The following is a 21,593-nucleotide window of genomic DNA, read 5'->3' as shown; positions in this document are numbered from 1 at the left end:
CACCTCTTCTGAGGAAACGCACGAATGGGAACCATCCAGTTACCGTATTTGCTTAAAGGGAGAATGCAGAGAAAGGAGGGTCTCAGTCAGCTCTTATAACTGCTTTATTCTTGTTCTCTTGTGCTGTTTACAGTGTCTCCCAGAAAAGGAAAACCCCAGTTGGCAGGGAACGTGATGAGAGACCTTCACTGAACCAGCAGTAACCACAGGAGAATCCAGGGTGGGAGGGAGACACAAGGGCCTGAGGCAGAAGGACTGTGCTAGTTTGCCCATTTTCTGATCTCCAACTGCTCAACTGGGAATAAAAGAGGGAATAGTAAACGATCGTCTATGGGACAGAGAACTTGGGAGAGCTGGCCATGATCAGAAGGAGGGCAGGATGAAAGCCCAATTTTAAGCATCTTGTTCGGCTATCACTGGGAGACACCGTGTGTTAGAGGGTGCAGTGCTAAGAGATGGTGGAGGGTGCTGGGGAAGGGGCCCAACTGTGATCAGGGAGGAGGGACCAAGGGCTCTTCTGGGAGGCAAAGATGGGCAGAGCGAGGGGCAGAGGTGCTCATTCTGTCCAGTCCTTCTTAATGGACAGGTTCCACTCCCAGGTGAGGTGGTCATGCTTGTCGTCGTCGGTGAAGAAGGACTTGTTGTGGTAAGTGCCTCTAGCCAGCATGCCCTTGGGGGCCTCCTCAACTGGAGTCAGAAACTCATATTCCTCCGGCCGAGGCCCGTAGCTGCCCACCATGAACGTTGCTTTATCCACTGGCAAGAAAGAAAAGTTCATTAGGGTGAGAGCCTGTTAGATGGAAACACTGCATGTGACGATTTGGAGCAGAGCTCACTGTGATCAAAGCCAAGAGCAATAGTTTCCAAGCCTGGCTAAATATCAGATTTACCTGGAGCAATTTTTTTTCCCCTTAAAAACATTTTTTAAAAAATTGGAATCTCTTCATAATGTAGTATACTTTGACCCACTCTCAATCTGTGGTTAGTACTGTCGTGAGTCCCAAGAATCAGCGTCTTTAAAACACAGCTGACTCTGAGATTCAGGAAAGCTGAGGAATCAGTGCCCTAAATCAATGGGGATCAAGACTCTATGAAGATGTAGCAGATTATATCATTAAAAAAAAATCCAGGTACTCCAAAGGTACACACTTCCAGTTACAAGATAAGTAAGTCCAGGGGATCTTCTCAACCCAGGAATCGAAACTGGGTGTCCTGTATTGCAGGAAGATTCTTTACCAGCTGAGCCAGAGAAGCCCTAAAGTATAGTGTGGTGGCCAGAGTTCACAATACTATATCGTGTATTTGAAAGTTGCAGAGAGAGTTGATCTTAAAAGTTCTTATCACAAGAAAATAAACTGAAACTGTGTGTGGTGATGGGAGTTAATTTAATTAGACTAATTACAGTAATTATTTTATAATATGTACGGGTACAGGTCATTATGTTGTATGCCTAAAACTAACACTATGTTATATGCCAATTATATCTCAATTAAAAAAACTTGAAACTAATTGAGACCAGAGTTCTGATCTCAGCTTTGCAACTATCTATGTTTCGGGGATTCTGTTTCTTTTCTATATAATATACCTTGAGGATCTTCTATCTACAAACTATCATTCTGTGGATAGTTGCAAGAGGTAACAACTGGTGATCAGAATGAACAGAAATCATGGATGGAATAATTAGATGAAATGGGAAAACCAATAATTTGGTTTTAAAAACAAAAGTAGTGGTGAACTGAAACAGATGGTAAAAATAGCCAACCAGAGTTATTAAAAGGTGACCAACTGGGATAAATATTAAGAATGATAAGGATTAGAAAGTTTAAGTAAAGGTAGGTGGGCAGGCAGGCAGGTGACGTTTAAATTGGCTGTTATTTTGAATAAGTTTGGAGGAATAGCTGCAGACATTCTTGACATCCTTTTGCCCAAGTGACACATCAGAGTCTTTACACCCAAAGGAAAATAGGAAACTGAACTATTTTTTCGTGAGACTAGGTATTGGAAGAGCAAGGACGATCTTTCAGGTTAACAATCTTCTGTGGGATTTGAGTCATTAAGTGGTTCTTTCAGTTCAGTTCAGTCACTCAGTCGTGTCTGACTCTTTGCGACCCCATGAATCACAGCACGCCAGGCCTCCCTGTCCATCACCAACTCCCGGAGTTCACGCAAACTCATGTCCATCGAGTCGGTGATGCCATCCAGCCATCTCATTCTCTGTCGTCCCTGTCTCCTCCCACCCCCAATCCCTTCCAGCATCAGAGTCTTTTCCACTGAGTCAACTCATCGCATGAGGTGGCCAAAGTATTGCAGTTTCAGCTTTAGCATCAGTCCTTCCAATGAACACCCAGGATTGATCTCCTTTAAAATGGACTGGTTGGATCTCCTTGCAGTCCAAGGGACTCTCAAGAGTCTTCTCCAGCACCACAGTTCAAAAGCATCAATTCTTCGGCGATCAGCTTTCTTCACAGTCCAACTCTCACATCCATACATGACCACGGGAAAAACCATAGCCTTGACTAGACAGACCTTGGTTGGCAAAGTAATGTCTCTGCTTTTTAATATACTATCTAGGTTGGTCATAACTTTCCTTCTAAGGAGTAAGCATCTTTTATTTTCCTGGCTGCAATCAGCATCTGCAGTGATTTTGGAGCCCAAAAAAATAAAGTCAGCCACTGTTTCCACTGTTTCCCCATCTATTTCCCATGAAGTGATGGAACCAGATGCCATGATCTTTGTTTTCTGAATGTTGAGCTTCAAGCCAACCCTTTCACTCTCCTCTTTCACTTTCATCAAGAGACCTTTGAGTTCCTCTTCACTTTCTGCCATAAGGGTGGTGTCATCTGCATATCTGAGGTTATTGATATTTCTCCCGGCAATTTTGATTCCAGCTTGTGCTTCTTCCAGCCCAGCGTTCCTCATGATGTACTCTGCATAGAAGTTAAATAAGCAGGGTGACAATATACAGCCTTGACGTCCTCCTTTTCCTATTTGGAACCAGTCTGTTGTTCCATGTCCAGTTCTAACTGTTGCTTCCTGACCTGCATACAGGTTTCTCAAGAGGCAGGTCAGGTGGTCTGGTATTCCCATTTCTTTCAGAATGTTCCACAGTTTATTGTGATCAACACAGTCAAAGGCTTTGGCATAGTCAATGAAGCAGAAATAGATGATTTTCTGGAACTCTCTTGCTTTCTCCATGATCCAGCGGATGTTGACAATTTGATCTCCGGTGCCTCTGCCTTTTCTGCTGCTGCTGCTAAGTCACGTCAGTCGTGTCCGACTCTGTGTGACCCCATAGACGGAAGCCCACCAGGCTCCCCCATCCCTGGGATTCTCCAGGCAAGAACACTGTAGTGGGTTGCCATTTCCTTCTCCAATGTGTGAAAGTGAAGTCGCTCAGTCGTGTCCGACCCTTAGCGACCCCCACGGACTGCAGCCTACCAGGCTCCTCCATCCATGGGATTTTCTAGGCAAGAGTACTGGAGTGGCTTGCCATTGCCTTCTCCGCTGCCTTTTCTAAAACCTGCTTGAACATCTGGAAGTTCACGGTTCACATATTGCTGAAGCCTGGCTTGGGGAATTTTGAGCATGACTTTACTAGTGTGTGAGATGAGTGCAATTGTGCGGTAGTTTGAGCATTCTTTGGCATTCCCTTTCTTTTTTACTTCATGCTAATTTATCATTCCTCATTGATGGATTTGGTGGAACTGACCTATGCATTACTGCTTCACACCTCTAAGGGACGCTGTTTCACACCATCAGGTTAAAGAAACGTTAAAAGTGCTTTCATCAGCCTTCCACCTTTCATTTTTCTCTGCTCTTACTAACAGAACACAACTGAACATGTACCGTTTAGGTGCAGCTTGTCAAGGAGACTGTAGATTAAGTAATGTGATATTATTTGTTTCAGTTACAAAGCGAAAGTGAAGTCGCTCAGTCCTGTCTGACTCTTTGCAACCCCATGGACTGCAGCCTACCAGGCTCCTCCATCCATGGGATTTTCCAGGCAAGAGTACTGGAGTGGGGTGCCATTTCCTTCTCCAGAGGATCTTCCCTACACAGGGATCGAACCCGGGTCTCCTGCATTGTAGGCAGACGCTTTACCATCTGAGCCGCTTTTCTCAATTCTAGAGTTTTGTTTTTTTTTTTTTCCTATTCTTTGGCTAGGAAATTGAGCACCGCAGCCCACCCCTCCCCCCTGCCACCTGCCTATCACATGCTACTAGCACCTCCCATTTGGGTAGGTCTTTCCCCTCTTGGGTTTCTCTGACACTCAGGTTTTTTAACTTGTGAACTGTTTTTTTTTTTTTTTTTTTTTTAATTTCAAGAGTACACTTATGTACTTGAATTCAAACTTGGTTGTGTTCGCTTGCGTGCTGTGTTGCTTCACACGTGTCCGACTCTGTGCGACCCTATGGACTGTAGCCCTCCAGGCTCCTCTGTCCAAGGGATTCTCCAGGCAAGAATATTGGAGTTGGTTGCCATGCCCTCCTCCGGAGGATCTTCCCGACCCAGGGATCGAATTCTCATTCTTCCCCTTTATAATTAATAAAATTGGATTTCAGAAGCAGAATGCTGAAGGTTGGTGGCTGACCCAGTCTTAGCTAGGTTTCCGTTAGCATGGAAGTATATGTGCGCCTCTCCAAGGGTGAATGTCCACAGCTGTCATCGGATTCGTGAATGAGTCTAGGACTAAACATCGCTAATAACCTGAAGCTCACGCGCCCTGAGAAGCAGTCTGGGGCAGCGGGAAGTGCGCATGCGTTACCTTTCACGCCCGTCCGGTAGGTGTGCTGGACATACTTCAGTCCGGACACGATGTCCTTGTTTACCTGCAGGTGGGAAGAAGTGGTTCAAATTAAAGAGGGCCTTCGATTTTTCCTCATCTTTCACGCCGATCTGACCTCGCTGAGGCTTCTCTAAGGATGAAGGGACTGAAGATGTAGTTCAGAATAAGTTTCTACCATCATTCAGCCTAGCGATGAGGCAGAGATTAAAGAGAGGAAGTCACAAGACTCAGTGTTACCGAAGCTGGTTCCAATTGTCCAATCCTGTGATTTCTGGAGTGGGGAGGGGATGGTTAATTAGAACACTGTCTCAACATTCTGCATTACATTTCTCCTTCCTCCATGGCCCAGAGAAGGGTCTCGAGCTCCTTCTCCCTGAAGACTGGCTGTAAGACCTTTCTTGTTTTTAGGTTACAAAGGCATTGACGGAAACTAATTATTATGTAAATATCTGAAAATCCTAATCTCAGAAACGATCCACTGAGCATATGAAAAACAAACAGGGAGAAAAGTCGTAATGGAAAGTTGGACCTAGAAGATGATCTTGCTTGTAACCTAACTGTGATTGGAGTCTAGAGATGAGATGAGTCACAGGAAAACAATCCCCTCGGATGAAAATAATGGGTGAAATCCATTTGCCTCTGGCATACAGTTTGGATGGCTGTCATTCTCAGATGTTGTCTGGAATCTTGCCACTTTCCCAAGCCTTTCAGAGAAAATTTACTAAAACGGAATGAAAATATAGACAGCTTGAGCACTTTATTTTTCCATGATTCATTCTACCTAGGGCTGAACCGGTCTGTTACTTTTATACCATGGTCATGTTTATACAAGCAAATTAAAGTGGGCATGGCACCATTAGCTGGATGGCTTGGTTAATTGTTCACTCACATAAGAACGAAAGAGTATTGTTTCTCCTTCACAATAACCAGGGCTCCGTTTCTATTTTGGATAGAACAATTAAAGCGATCTCTCAGTGATACATGTTGTTTTGCTGGCAGTGAGGTAGTATAGCGGGGAATACTTCTTGCTTAGGTTTGGAACAGTCACTCAGCAAAACCTGTAGCATAAAGCTGTCAAAAGCAGACAGAAGGAAAACAGCTTCATTGAAGAAAGTGTGATAAAATGAAACCCGAACTTTCTAATTCTTCTAACTTCTGCATGTGACTCATAGATACATGAAAAAAAAAACCCCACATCCTTCTAGAAGCTTTTAAGCTGGTCTCCTGGGCATAGTAGAAGATGTGGTCTGGTGGGTAAAAGACCAAAAAAAGACAGAAATGGTGGTGGAGTAGTAATAAGGACTTCAGAAAAGGAAGACTTCTGTTTTTCTACTGCTCCACAGATCGTCCATGTAATATAAACACCGTTGAGATGGACAAAAGAGAAGTGTGAACATTCCTTGTTATTCCCTGCCTCTGCCTGTCCACCCTTCCTGACTGTCTTCCACCCCATGAGGAAGAAGCTTTGGGAACTAAAACTGACAGCCAGATTTAGGGAGAAATAGAAATTAACAAAAAGCATGCCAGTGTGATAACGCAAGAAATTTGATTTTTTTTCTTCTTCTGATTACAGAAAGAATTTAAACTTTATACATACATTCAGGGCCAGATACTTACTTTGAAGTTAATTTTGACTCTATATTCAACACCTTCCTTTAGGACAAAGGTTTCTTTTTTAAGGGCTTCCAGATCCCCTGTAGAAGTGAATTTTAAAAGAGTTAATTCTCATTGGAAGGACATTCACAAGGAGATGAATGAAGTCGAAGCTCCTGAGCCATTTTCACAAACACACATTTGGAACGCCTGAAATCTTACAGCCGATGCGAAAGAAACGTGATAGAACTTTCCCTCCAAGTTTGACTGCAACCTTAGGAATACGCAAGACTTTATGCTTAAAGACTCTGCCCTCAGTCCTCAAATATATAGGAGAAAATATTATGTAAGAATGCCAGCTATTTGTTTTTGTAGATTTGTTAACGTGTGTGCTATTTTCTAAGCTTTAGAAAATGTGCTTGTTTGGTTCCTTTTTATCATTCTAAAAAATATATAAATTTAAAAACTTTAAAAAATAGACTTTTGTACTTAATTTTGCTTTTGCATTTGCAATTTCATACTTTTTTTTTTTTTCTTAAGGAAAAGAAAACTTATCGCTAAAGGCTTCAGGCTCCATAAAACTGGGATCTGCCCCCTAATTCCTGTACCTTGGTTACAGAGCTGGTCTTTGTTCCTTTCCCAAAGTGATCCTGTATAATTTGACATTTGGGGTGACTGTGTGTGTGTGTGTGTGTGTTTCGCACGGTTTTGTGCAGATGCTTCATGCATATAGCTGGCGCCAGCCTCCTCTGTATTCATCTAGGATTCACTTCAGTAGCTTTTTTTTGGGTGACAGAAAACCAAGCTTTTCTTGTTGCTGGGCAAAAGGGACAGAGACCAAGTTTTCCCTGCAGGATCGATCATTGAGTCTTTCTGAACAAAACAGGTTTCCTTAGCAGTACTTCAGACTTTATCTTGCAAAATGACGGTTATACCTGTTAATTTTACACAATTTCTCACAGGAAGAGGTCTGAGGCCCGATGAGAGAGAGAGAAAATTTCTTTCTGAGAGATGCTAGAACATGGGGGAAGTTGAATGTGTGACTGTGCTCTAATGATTTCGGTTGAACAGGAAGTATGTCTTTTCAGCCTCTAATTTCCTCCCTCTGACAAAAAGCCCATATAAGGTAAAGAGTGGTTGACTTATGAGAGGGGAACTACCTTGCTCCTAAGCTTACTGTTCTAGAGTCATGCTCTGTTCTATCTCATGAGTCTGTTTTATGAATCTGGTAATAATAATAATTTTTTTTTTTTTTCTCACGAAAGACCTGCCTTTGATGTCCCCAACCCCTGGCTTGGTGGACTTTTCCTTATTTCTCCCAGTGGCCTACTTTCCCCCAAATCAGCCACCTTTCCAGTCTCTCATCATCTCCTCCAGACCTAAGTCTCAGGAAAGGACTTGACCTTGGCAGCAATAAAGTGAAAGAAAATAACATGTTAAGTTGTACATCTTTAGTGAGGGAAGTTGCTTCTTTGAAAGAATCAGAGTTTTAAGCTAAAAAAATCCTGCATATTTAAATGGAATTCCTAGCATTAATCAGGAGGTCTTAGATTTCTTCGTGCCTTCAGGTAAGTTCTGTAGCTGATACAGGGTCAATATTTTCTCTGATCTTTATATTGTGTGTGTGTGTGTGTGCGCGCGTGCGTGCATGTGTGCACTCAGTTATGTCCGACTCTTTGTGATTCCATGGACTGTAGCCTGCCAGGCTCCTCTGTCCATGAGATTTCCCAGGCAAGAATACTGGAGTGGGTTGCCATTTCCTTCTCCAGGGGATCTTCCCAACCCTGAAATGGTAAAATATTACCATTTCAGAAGCCTACAACTTGCTTCTTAATATTTTGATTAGCAGTTTTTTCCACGAATAATAATTCTCCTATGCCATGTGGAGATAAAAATCTAAAATAAATATAATACAGGTAGACGTATCTAGTACTTATGCTTGACCCCTTTCAATTAAATAGAAATGGAGGTTGGGCTTTTCATTAAGCATGGTAAATACTGTGAAAACAATGATTTGTGAGCTGGTCCCAGCATGCCTTACTAGAATTCACCTTACTGCGTGCGTGCATGCTCAGTTGTGTCTGACAAAGTTGTGTTTGACCAACAAACCCCATGAACTGTAGTTCATTAGGCTTCTCTGTCCATGGGATTTCCCAGGCAAGAATACTGGAGTGGGTTGCCATTTCCTTCTCCAGGGGATCTTCCCAACCCAAAGATCAAACCCAAGTCTCCTGTGTCTCCTGCATTGGCAGGTGGATTCTCGACCACTGTGCCGCTTGGGAAGCTGTTCACCTTACTAGGTTTTTTTTTTTGGCTGGGACAAGGGACAAAAACCATGTCCTTGTCCCCATCATGCCATGAGGCCCCACCAAACAGAACAGCTGTGACCACTTACCAGTGAGATCCATGGTGATTGGTCCTGGGGCACTTTCACAAACGAGGGTCAGGCGGGTGACAGTGACATTGGGGGCTGTTGGGTCTGCAGAAATTAAAAGGCATTGTGAGCACAGAGAAGAGGTATATACATACAGTGTGTGTGTGTGTGTGTGTGTGTGTGTGTGTGTGTGTGTGTGTGTGTGTGTGTATACATTTCAAGTAGGAAAGAGAGAAGATGAAAAAGAAAAATGGATCTCTGTCTCTAGAGGAGAAATAAAGATGGAAGTGGCAGATTCACCAGGCTTGGTCTTAGTGGCCTTGGACCTTCCTGTGTTGCTATTTCTGCTTCAGGTACTTGTTGCTGCTACTGCTGCTAAGTCACTTCAGTCGTGTCCGACTCTGTGCGACCCCATAGACAGAAGCCCACCAGGCTCCCCCGTCCCTGGGATTCTCCAGGCAAGAACACTGGAGTGGGTTGCCATTTCCTTCTCCAATGTGTGAAAGTGAAAAGTGAAAGTGAAGTCACTCAGTCGTGTCTGAAGGCCCACCTTATTCATCAATAGCAAACATTTCCCGAGTGGCTAGGGGTAAGGCACTCTGCTGGTTGGGCAGGGTGCATCCGTATCTTTGGGCCGTGTCTGACTCTGCCATTGTGTGTTGGAAACGATGGATGTTAGGTAAGGAGTGGGAAGGAGAAAGAGAAGAGAGAATGTGAGAGACCGTGGAGAGAACGCAATTCTGAGCAGTAGTCTGAAACTCCTTCTAAATCCTTCCTATGTGTTCTTTTTGTCTATTTCAAGGCAACGTACGCCTTATCTCCAAAGAAAACTTAATTATCCATCTATAACCTGGTTTGGCACGTGGAGATTGCAGCGCACTCCCTTAACCTTAGAAGCACTTGGTACCCTCTCCTTTGCACCTGCTCCTGACTAGCTCAAATGTCTGCCGTCTCTGTGCCCCTCGACCTGCCCCACACTGTCTCCTTACATACACACACCTGCTACCACAGGACCATCCCCCAGGAGCGTTTTCTTGTACTTAGTTAGACTTTCATCATCTTTGTCCATCTCCTGCAGCTCCTTCAGGGACTTCTGTGGGGGGGGCTTGTAGTTGAGCTTGCCATCCAGCTCATCATCATCCTCTTCCACGTGTGGTTCTGGGGCCTTTTCAGTCATTTTGATCTAGAGGGAGAGAGAAAGAGAGACAGTGACGATCTATTGGCCAAAAGTCCATGGATATGAGCTGTGCTTGAGGGGCTGCTCTTAATCTTGTTGTTGCTTAGTCACTAAGTCTTGTCCGACTCTTAGCGATCCCATGGACTATAGCCTGCCAGGCTCCTCTGTCCATGGGACTTCCCAGACAAGAATACTGGAGCAGGTTGCCATTTCCTTCTCCAGGGGAGCTTCCCGGCCCAGGGATTGAACCCACATCTCCTGCACTGGCAGATGGATTCTTTACTACTGAATCACCAGGGAAGCCCACTCTTAATGCTATTTTTGCCCTAATAAACTTCTGTAATTGTCAACGATTTTCCTGGAGATTTCCCTCTGATTCAGCCTCATTCTATTTCACAAAATAAGAATATAATGCATTCTAGGTTTTCCTTTGACATGTTTGAATGTTTTCATACTGTGATGAATCCCTCCTGTTCACTGAATGAAACTGACAGTAAGTCACTCACTTGTGAATTCTGTAAAACAAGTGAAGCAACATAGCACAAGCTGTCCAGAACAAGGAACGAAAGGCCCCAGTTCAGAGAGTTATAGAAATGATCATAGTCCTACAAATCCAGCCAGTCATGCTAAAGTGCTCAGCATGTATCAATACAATCCCAGTTATAATGGTGTCAAGTACTTGGTAAAGCAAGTTAGTTTTTCCCCATTCATTGTGTCTTTCCCTGAACTCCTGCAAGAACTCAAAGGCAACTCATGAGAAGTTTCAGGCCCCTGTGATATCTGCCTGAGTGTCCTCCCCCTGCCCCCAACACTGCTAATAATTCCCCAAGGCCAGCTAGTGGGTTTTGTTTCTCTCTCACTTTTAAAATTTATTTGGCTGCCCTGGGTCTTCATTACATCATATGGGATCTAGTTCCCCGACCAGGGATCAAACCCAACACCCCTGCATTGGGAGCACAGAGTCTTAGCCACTGGACCACCAAGAAGTCTCCTGCATCTCCTGGAACACTTGAATATTTGTCATTTTATAAGTGCTCATTGATTGGGTTAATAGGTTCTATATCTAACGAGCTTCTGTTCTTTTGAAATAACACAAAATAATAAAGGACTCCAACTTCATCTAGACAAATTGCAACTGTCTCTTTAGTACCCTTGTATCCATCTCCACTTCTCCTTTAGTACCTCCTTCCCTTCTCCAGATTTCCTGTGACCTTATGCTCTAAGACCTCACCTGGGCATACCCTGTTTTCTTCCTTCATCATCTACATTTACTTGTTTTGTGTTAAAACATCAAGGGAAGATCTAATACAATTATTTACACTTAAATGTAAATGACTGATTGTAAATTTAAAAATTATTTTTCTTAAAGCACATATAGTCAGAGCTTTTCAGAGTTGAAATGAACCTTGGAGGTGATATAGTCCAAAAACTTGCTAGTTGCTCAGTCGTGTCCAACTCTTTGTGACCCCATGGACTGTAGCCTACCAGGCCCCTCTGTCCATGGAATTCTTCAGGCCATAATACTGGAGTGGGTAGCCATTCCCTTCCCCTCATTTTATCACTGAGAAACTCAAAACTCAGAGCTTAAGAGAATTGCCCAAGTTCATGTATCTCAATGAGATGCCCCATCCTAATAAAGAGGAAGGAATCTCTAGGAAGAATTTCAGGCCTGGGGTTGGCAGAAATGGAGCTATTTGGGGGAAACAAGGGAGATATTTAGACAAGGAGATAATTTCCTGGTTTCCTTTCATTCTGCTTCCAGGGTAACTCTCTTCCCTGCCTTGGGCAAAGGCTTTACTGTTCCGAAGTGGTAGAACTCTAAGACAATACCTATCACATCTCATCTTGAGTGATCCTGCCAAGTTCTATAAGGTTCCTCTGAGAGTCAAGCTATCTGTGGCCAAAATCAGTTGTGGTTTTTACTTTTAATGCTGCTATTATTGGCAATGGGAAGAAAAATAATTTGGAAGTGAAGCCAAACAAAAGCAATTTTAACAGGGAAAAAAAAAGGAAAGGAAAAGAAATGATATCTCTTGGTTCATCTATCCTCTTCCAGAAAAATAACAAGCTGAACACTATGAGCCTTGATCAACTCTGCAAACAGTATTGCATTGCCGGGTCCACTTCCTGTGCAGGAAGGAAGCTTGTCGGCCTGTTGCTATGGCAACTCTTGCTTCTGCCGAAGAACCAGCACCACTCAGAGCTGAGCCTCTAGAGAACAGCACGATAAACAGAGTGACTAATTCAAGTCTTATTGCAAACAACACTCAGGGAAAGTGAATGAACTGGCTGGAAAAATGATGAAGGATGCAGTGGGTGGAGGTTGCAGGCGGTGGGTAGTGTAAGGACAACCATTAAGCCACAGATAAAGAACAACGCAGATGAGACTAATTAGATGGGACAGGTTCTCCTCTGGTGACACCAAGGAGCCTGACCAAATACCCAGGGTAGAGGTCACATAAAAAAACTGCAGACAGAGCATCAGCAAAGCTATCACCATATGAGGACATCTCAGCACTGTAGACAGGACTTTCTGGAATGTATTACTTGGTTCTCATAAGCCATGTGCTTGAAGTTTGACTATGAGAGGATGACATCACATCCAGCCACTAATTAGCTCAAGGTGATTTTAATAATCTGTAGGGAAATGACAACCCACTCTAGTTTTCCTGCCTAGAAAAATTCCATGGGCAGAGGAGCCTGGCAGGCTATAGTCCATGGGGTTGTAAAGAGTCGGACATGATTGAGTGACTGAGCACACACACAGGGAATTGTAATTCTGCACCCTCAAATCTCAATTTTGAAAGGAGAGGGAAACAGAGACAAAGAGAAAGATCTGGTCTAGGACAGTATTTTCTAACATTTAATAGTGTTATACTTGGCAACATAATTTATCTGTCATCTAGATCTTGATTTTTTAATTGGTAAATCAGAGACATGTCACTTCTAAATTTCCTTGATCCACTGCAAACAGATACAATAATTGCTCTATGAAAATGAGCCACACATTTATTTAAAGACATTGAAGAGCAGAGAATAATGTGGGATTACGATATGAAATTGTGGCAGTCAAGAGGAGGAAATTTGGGACCACATGAAAATAATTTGGTCTAATTATATAGCATAAGAAAAAGAGATATGAAATTGCTGCTACTGCTAAGTCACTTCAGTCGTGTCTGACTCTGTGCAACCCCATAGACGGAAGCCCACCAGGCTCCCCCGTCCCTGGGATTCTCCAGGCAAGAACACTGGAGTGGGTTGCCATTTCCTTCTCCAGTGTGTGAAAGGGAAAAGTGAAAGTGAAGTCGCTCAGTCGCGTCCGACCCTTAGCGACCCCATGGACTGCAGCCTATCAGGCTCCTCCATCCATGGGATTTTCTAGGCAATAGTACTGGAGTGGCTTGCCATTGCCTTCTCCTAGATATGAAATTAGATGACTCCAAACCAGTTCACCAAGGAGAGCTGATTAGAAAAAAGAAAAAAAAAGATGAAAATGTCATAAAATGACACAGAAAGGATTGGAAAGCACTTCTCAGGGAAAGCCCTTCTGAAAGCAAAATGAAGGTCACAAATATTTGCTGAGCATCTAGCATTTACAAGGCACTGTTCTTTAGCACATGCTGATGTTTAAGTTATTCTCCAAAGTGGAAAAAGTTGGGGGATGAACAATCTAGCCACACCAAAAAGGCCCAGCTGGTTTGATTGGTGGTTCTTAATCTTTCTGGAGATTGCAAGTCTCTCTAAAAATCTAGTAAGAGTCATGGTCTTTATAAAAGGAGAAAAGGAAAAGCCCATGAAATTGTGCAAGAAGCACAGGGATTCGTGGAGCCCTGAAGTCCTTCATAGACTCTACTGGAGTCCATGATTAAGAACATGACCTTGAAACTATAACTTTTGGAAACAGTGAAGCAAAGTATTGAGTGTTAAGCATGGACTTCCCTCGTGGCTCAGATGGTAAAGCGTCTGCTTACAATGCAGGAGACCCAGGTTTGATCCCTGGATTTTGATCCTCTGGAGAAGCAAATAGCAACCCACTCCAGTACTCTTGCCTGGAAGATCCCATGGACGGAGGAGCATGGTAGGCTACAGTCCATGGGGTTGCAAAGGACATGACTGATCGACTTTACTTTCTTTTTCACTTTTTGCTTCTCTCTGAAGCCTGGCCAGACCAACGACACAACTCTGCCTCAAGCCAAGGATCATGCCTGTGAACCTGGAACACTGGACCTGCAGAAGCAGGAGGAGACACTGGGTAACGTCTGGATCTTAGAGAACATGACCATAGTCCAGCAGAAGAGTCTTGGTTTGGGAAGAGTTCTGGGTCAATCTGCCTGATTTTGGATAACTAGTGACTTCACTTTCACTTTTCACTTTCACACATTGGAGAAGGAAATGGCAACCCACTCCAGTGTTCTTGCCTGGAGAATCCCAGGGATGGGGGAGCCTGGGCTTCCGTCTATGGGGTCACACAGAGTCGGACACGACTGAAGTGACTTAGCAGCAGCAGCAGCAGCAGCAGCAGCATCCCCTCAATGAACTAGGCCTCATCACGCATGAGTTTTCATTCTGGCTTTGCCACTAACTAGCTATGACCCTGTGAGCAACTGTTCCAGCCACTGTGATCTTCCTTTCCTCATCTTGGGAGGTGATGGGTTAGGGGAGACCGTCTTTAGGTGCTTCCTTTTCGAAGGTTGCTACCTGAGGTCAGGTGTCAGCTCAGTTGTCCTTCAGTTACCTTATTTCGCCTGTATAAAAGGCTATCTGCCTCTGTTTTAATATTTCACATCGTTTATTTATGTGAATTCCCCAAAGAGTCTGCATTTTCAATTTTACAATTCATTTCTGGGAAATTTCAGATTCTCCCAAAGCCCCAACTGGTTAATATATCCTGACAACAGTTTCCCAAGCTAACTGTGTATGTATAGTGAACTACAAGTATCATTTTTCTCCTTTTAAAAATAGTTTAAAACTTTTTTTGTTTGTGTTTTGTGTGTGTGTGTGTTGTTTGTTTTTCTTGTTTTTTTTTTTGTTTGTTTGTTTGTTTTTCGCTGCATCATGTGCTTTGCAGGATCTTAGTTTCCTGACCAGGGACTGAACCCTCACCACGCGGCAGTGAAACCACAGAGTCCTAGCCACTGGACCCCTGGGGAACTCCCTCATTTTTCTCTTTTTATCCTTCCATTTTATAGGAAATTTAGGGAAATGCCAGGTTGCTCTCCAATTGCATCATCTAAAGAACAGCTTTTTTGTGTGTGTTGGAATTTAGCCAATTAATAACGTGTGATAGTTTCAGGTGAACAGTGAAGGGACTCAGTCATACATATACATGTATCCATTCCACCCCAAACTCCTCTCCCATCCAGGCTGTCACATAACATTGAGTAGAGCTCCCTGTGCTGTACAGTAGGTGTTTGTTGGTTATCCATTTTAAGTATAGCAGTGCGTACATGCCCATCCCAAACTCCTTAATATTCCTTCCCCCCACCCCCCAAACCATAGATTCATTCTGTAAGTCTGTGAAGATCATCTGGTTTTGTTATTGATAACAATAACTCTAACAGCTATCAGACATAGCGCTAAACCCTGTCCCGAGGATTATCTCACTTAGTCCTCTCCACAGCCTTAAGGATGGCTGTTACCATCATTCCCTTCTACAGATTAGGAAATTAAACTTGAAGTAAATAACTTGCCCAAGAAAGCATGCTGTGTAAGTGACAGCATGAATATGAGCCCGGGGTGGGGTGGGGGGGTTTCTGACAGGAGGCTCTAAGCTCTGTCATGCCAGCTGTCTTTATTAAGAAGTAATAATGAAATTAGAGAGCTCATTGGTTATCTTGAGAATCTCCATGGGGGTTGCTGCACAGACAGAGGTAAGTGCTGCTTTGCAAAACTCTGCAGGGCAGCTTTAGCAAGTCAGGGAAGTGTCATCTAAAGAGAATTTCGGTGCAACTCTACGCCATGTCCCCTTGCGCAAGTCGCTGAACCTCTGCTCCAGTTTTGGCCTCTGCAAAGTGAAATGTTTGCATTGAAAGATCTCTGAGGCTCCTTCATAATTCAATGACTCTAATGCTATCCTTAATTTAAACAAGGCTGTAAACCAAGAAAGGGAAAGAGGAAGTGGAGGTGAGGCTGGGGAGAACCCAGATCATCAGCATAGAACATTCTAGATTGGGCTGTGCTCACCTCCCTCTGGGGCTTGCGCCCTGTTCGACAAAGAGCAGGGCTGTGTTGCTTGTTTTCATGCTGTGTTTGACTAAAGTTTTTTTACATAGTAAAAGTGAAACGGGCAATTATCAATTATATATTTAATAAGGCCCCAAAGCACATACGTTTTTCTTTTTTGTTTTCATGTGCTTGCCTCTCTAGTTATCTTTATTTCCTGCTTGACAGATGCCTATACAGGTGGATTTTCACAGCGAACCCTCACACACCCTTGTTTACTGCTCAGTGAAACAGGGTCAAGCATTAGATGGGCTGAGGCAGGAACTTAATCCTCTCAGGCTCAATTAAAATGCCAAATTAAATTAGGGTGGGTAGTCATGGCGTGGGTATAACAACACAAATCAGTGTTTTTGCTTAAAAATTCAGTGAAATTTCCAAGACAGTGGAAGTGACATACACCTAAGAATTTACCAGTCTCAGGATGGAGCACGCTCATCTGGTTCATAATGCAGTTCAAGATAAGTGGAAAACAAAAACAAGGTAAAACTCTTGAATTTAGATGAAACAAGAAAGTGAAAGAAAGAAAGTGAAGTCGCTCAGTCGTGTCCAACTCTTTGCGACCCCATGGACAGAGTAGCCTGCACCAGGCTTCTCTGTCCATGGGATTTTCTAGGCAAGAGTACTGGAGTGGGTTAATTCATAAAACAATGACCCTTTATTTTGTCTCTTGGGACTTGAGCACTGAGTCAATAGACTAGAGATTCAAAATGTGCATCCATGATTGAAGTTCCAGGATGTAAGTGTGTCATTAGCCTCACTGAGCCTGAGTTTTTCTACCAGTAATGCGGTTGAAGAGTTGGAGAAGACGTGAAAAGTTCTAGGACTACTCTGGCCAACAGTAGATGTTCAGTGACCCTCTGTTCCCTTCTTCTCCTCCCTTCTTCATGATACTCCATGTTTGCTAGCTTCAGCGAGGTACCTGACTGCCGGGCACCAAGGCTTTCTTTGGGCTCTGCCATGTTGACAAAGTCCTCTCCTTCCTTCTTAAAAATAGATTTGGTTTCTTTGAGGAGCATGGAAGAGACAAGAGGTTCTGGGAACTGCCAGGATTGTTTAGGAACTGAATCAGCCTGTAAAATGCAATCGTCACTATTCTAGTTCTTTAAAGAGCAATTTAATTTTAGATTCTATTTATTGCTCCCTTTCCTAAGTGAAGCCAGAGGTCATTCTGGGACTGATGGGAAATGATAGGAGACACAGGCACAGCAAATACAGAGATTTTTCCTTTGGCTCTGGAGGAACATACAGTGGAGACTTAACTCAAGCCCCGAAGTTGCCTGATCACACAAACTGATGTAATGGCCAGGAGGATTAGACAGAAGAGGTAGAGTTGAGGGAGGGATAGAAAGAAATGGGGAAGTGCCAGAAGTAGGGGGTTTCCAGCAGAGAAGTACCTATGTGAGCATCAGCATTCTATGTCACCCCGTCATCTTCACTTCCTGATGTCCAGGATAAGCCCACTTTCCCCAGACTGGAGGTCGTTGGTCTACAGCAGGTCTTGGTGAGCTGGACCGTCTCTGAAGGACCACAGACATTTCGGAGCCAGTCGAGGAGGATTTGGGTCTGCTCTGCTGCCTGGTGATTTGGCTTCATTGGGGAATCTAACTTTATCCCTCGGGACATGGCACGCTGTCTTGGTTCTAAATTCCTTTCTGGTGTGTCACTATTTCCTAATGACCCGGAGGAACTGATGCTTCCAATTAGGAGCTGCTCTTTACTACCTCCACCCCACCAAGAACTTCTGCAACTGCAGAGCCAGAGACAGCAACCAACCCAGTGCCCGAGAGGACAGTGTCCTCTTACATGCATTAAACATTAAGATCAAGCCGGGGGAGAGGGGGTGGCTACAGATTCTTAGAAGCAGAATTCTTTAGTATTTCCCTTGAAGTAATTATTTCCCAAGATATAATACATTATTCCTTTCTGGGCATTCATAGTACGGTTGGTCCTCTCTTGATACCAAGAGCACAGGACTTACAGCATCCATGGATTTTGGTATCAAGAAGGATGGGGGTGGTCCTAGAACCAATGCCCCATGGACACCTAGATTCATATGCAAAAGGAGAGAGAACTCAGTGGATGCATTCAGCTTTTCTGAGTGTCTATTATGTAAAGTCACAGTGCTAGGTGCTTTCATGAATACTCATTTTAAATAATCTGCAAAGAAAATTGCATAAAGGCAGTCATTATTGGGCAAAAGACTACACTGCAATTACTCAGTCCACTCACAGAAGTTTTAAATTAAACATGAAAAATTATGGCTCAGACAGTAAAGAATCCACCTGCAATACAGGAGACCAGAATTCCACCCCTGGGTTAGGAAGAACCCCTGAAGAAGGTAAGGGCAACCCGCTCTGGTATTCTTGCCTGGAGAACCCCACGGACAGAGGAGCCCGGCAGGCTACAGTCCATGGGGTCACAAGGAGTCAGACACAACTGAGCAACTGACACTTTTCCAAAGACAATTTTTATAAGCACAAATGGTGGACATTAGCTCCTCTAAGAAAACCCAAGTGAATTTTTATCAAATCTCGTTGTGGGGACCAGAATGTGTGGAAAACAGTAAAGAGGGACTCAGTAACTCTTTACTGAGTGGATAAATATTGAAGTTTCAAAAATAACATGAGACCCATCTGTGGGGGGTGCCAGTATGGACTCTAACACAAGATCTGGGGTGACAATAATACTGACCCAGAATAAGGATGCTCAGAATGGGGGCTTAAAGAACATTTTGGCCATGGGGCATTTCCTAAAATGCCCTTCTGAGGCAGCGTAGCTGCTGATTGCTTTTTGCATCAGTGCGTGACTTCAGTCAAGTCATCACATACTTCTGAGCCTTCTTGTCCTCTCAGTGTCCTCATGGGATTCAGTTTTACACGTTTCTCACACCAGATCTGACACATAGAAGGCCCTCTGCATAAGCTGGTTCTCTTTAGCTTCTTAATTTTTACTGCCCCCCACCCCGACTCCTCAGGGTGTCTCTTTATCAGCCTGCTGAAGTTGGAATCTGTTGTGCTCCCATGAATTGGCCAAGGCCCTCATGTTCCCATTAGATTGAGTTAGCTATTCTCAGCTTCCACGGAAAACAGAACCTGCTCATTGCTCAGAGCATACTGCCTGAGGGACAAGCTCATGCTCTCCCAAATAAGGAAGGACCATAGTCCAGTGCCTGGAGGTTGTCAGCCTTTGTTCAGCTATAACCTGGTTATTCTTTATGGGCTGTATCTGTGTAGTATGGGTGGTGAATTAACTTTTCTTCCAAAGTTGCACATATATCAGGAAAGAATAAAATGATCTTACTGTGCTTGTGTTATATCCAGATCTGGGAGGGGCCTTTTCTTATAAATGTAATGAAAGCAAGCAATGGCGAAGATAAATGGCAACTGCCTATGACTGAACTTCCTGGGTGCCAGCACAGACCTCTTGACTTCCCTTGTTTGATCATTCCTGCCCTGAGCATCCAATATACTAACTCTGAATCCAGTGTTTCTTGGTCTCTCTATGAAGATACAACCATGGGACCTCCAAGTAAGGGCATCTGCCTTCCCCTACCTTGAACAGAAGAACAACTCAGAGTTTATCAGACTTATACCACAAATTACCCTAGGTCCAGAGTTTAACCCACTCCAGTATGCTTGCCTGAGAAATGCCAGGGACAGAGGATCCCGGTGTGCTCTGGGGTCACAAAAAGAGCCCGACATGACTTAGCAACTAAACAAAAAACCAGAGTTGAAGTACAGACCATGTTTGTAACATGTGCTACCTGGAACATCCTTTAAAAGAGAAGAGAGTATTTCAGGTCACACCTAAAGCTCTTCTCATGACTGCCAAAACCAGATCCCAACATTTGGAAAGCCCACTGACTGGGTGTCCTAGCTGAGCCTACTTGAATTTTTCTAGAATGCATCTCTTAATAAGGGGCTTCCCTGATGGCTCAGCAGGTAAAGAATCCACATGCAATGAATGAGACAGCAGACGCAGGGTTCAATCTGTGTCGGGAAGATCCCCTGGAGGAAGAAATGGCAACCCATTCCAGTATTCTTGCCTGAAAAACCCCATGGACAGAGAAGCCTGTCGGGCTACAGTCCACGGGATCTCAAAGAGTCAGATACGATTGAGCAACCAAGCATGCCTCTCTCAATAAATTGTTGGGTGTCTTCTGGGTTTCCTTTTAGCCCTCTCAGATGTAAAGAGCTGGTCTTGGGAACAGCAGCAGTTATCTTTCTGCCCACCTCACTGGCTTTTGCTAGTGGTAGAAATGCCATCTCAGTAGACTGATGAATCAAGAGCCATGCGTTCTGCTATGCTCCCCTCTGGACTGTTAAATCTCACTGGACCCCTGGGGAGGCTTTCATTATATATTTCCTTTATGTGCCCAGAAAATTCTTCCCATGGAGAACAGTTTCATGTTTGACAATTTCAAATCGATTTTTTTTTTTCTTTCAACCCATCTCTTTAAGTCTGCTTAAAAACAGGAAACCACACATCTCCACCCCAGCACCAACCAACTCACCATGTACCAGCTTGGTTCGTATCAGCTTGGTTCTACAGTCTTTTTGCTTCTGAGCTTGGCCAGTTGCTGGCTTCAACCTTGTAGGAAACCGGCCAGGCACTGCCGGCGGGTGCCCTTGGAATCCTTCTCCAGGACATGAAGGATGGGTCTCCTGGGCGGGTGTGCACGCCCTCCCTCATAGACCAGCCTCCCCTGAGTCACTGTTGCCATTCCCTGCCCGGACTTCTCCTTCTCTGCAGCCTCCTTAATAACTTTCTTATCATGGTTTGTTTTAAAGAGGAACAACCCCTCTTAAAATAAATAAACTGTACAGGGAGGTAGCCAGGTTTAGAAATTTCTTGCATTTGTCTGTGCTCACCTGCAGCCTTCCCCACCCCGAAGGGATCTCAACTTACTGTCAGGGGTCCACGTCTCCGTCCTGGGTGCCTCTGCCTCTCAAGCCTGACTTCTGAGCACTGGCAGTTAGAACAGGAAGGAAGTTGTGAGAAAAAAAAAAAAAATGTTTTAAACCTACTCAAAGAGGAAACCCTGGGCTGTCTCAAATCCTGTTTCTTCGTGCTGCGTATCTCTTGATCAGCCAACTCTGAGCAGCACTCTTGACAATTCATGGTGCATGCTAGAGCATGAACACCCAGGTGAACACGCAGCTGCCTGAGTGTTCAGACAAGGGTCTGCAGCCTATCATTGTGAGTGCTGTGAATAATTGTGTGGCTGCGTCTAAAAATCAAGCTATTTCAGTGCATAAACTTGTGAGCAAGTTGTCTAAAACCAGTAGCAGAAAATTCGCATAGGCCTTACTTTGTATGACTAACTTCTGTTCCTTTGGGGTCTCTGCCAGCTCCCTTATCAGCCAGATATGTTGAAAGTTTGCTGGCAGTGAATACTGCAAAGGGGTGCTAAGAAATTATGAATTTTAACTACACGTATT

At 43.9% G+C, this 21,593-nt stretch overlaps 1 protein-coding gene across 2 annotated transcripts; it reads right to left on the bottom strand.

The window, feature by feature from the left end:
• Positions 1-86: 86 nt before the first annotated feature.
• ARHGDIB (Rho GDP dissociation inhibitor beta) lies at positions 87-21,214 on the bottom strand. Of its 2 annotated transcripts, none has more exons than XM_055395982.2 (6): positions 21,061-21,214; positions 9,753-9,936; positions 8,775-8,858; positions 6,404-6,480; positions 4,766-4,829; positions 87-756 (listed from the first exon to the last, which is right to left on the bottom strand). In XM_055395982.2, exons 2-6 carry the CDS (start codon positions 9,928-9,930, stop codon positions 557-559), a joined length of 603 nt encoding a protein of 200 aa, XP_055251957.1. In that variant the 5' UTR covers positions 9,931-9,936; positions 21,061-21,214; the 3' UTR covers positions 87-556. The 2 variants fall into 2 exon arrangements, with proteins under 2 accessions (XP_055251957.1, XP_055251956.1); XM_055395981.2 differs by lacking the exon at positions 21,061-21,214 and adding an exon at positions 20,666-20,818.
• Between the last annotated feature and the right edge of the window lie 379 nt (positions 21,215-21,593).

Source organism: Moschus berezovskii, chromosome 6 (assembly GCF_049115385.1).
Source record: "Moschus berezovskii isolate FMDL1 chromosome 6, NW_MosBer_1.0, whole genome shotgun sequence".
NCBI lineage: Eukaryota > Metazoa > Chordata > Mammalia > Artiodactyla > Moschidae > Moschus > Moschus berezovskii.
Note: the sequence above shows the minus strand (reverse complement) of the source record. Positions and strands in the feature narration are given on the sequence as shown.

Excerpts from the sequence above, each read along its gene's own strand:
- ARHGDIB (XM_055395981.2), bottom strand. Across the intron at positions 6,481-8,774 it reads AATCACCATGGATCTCACTG|GGGATCTGGAAGCCCTTAAA; the intron begins GTAAGTGGTCAC and ends TCACTTCTACAG. Across the intron at positions 757-4,765 it reads CTACCGGACGGGCGTGAAAG|TGGATAAAGCAACGTTCATG; the intron begins GTAACGCATGCG and ends CTTTCTTGCCAG.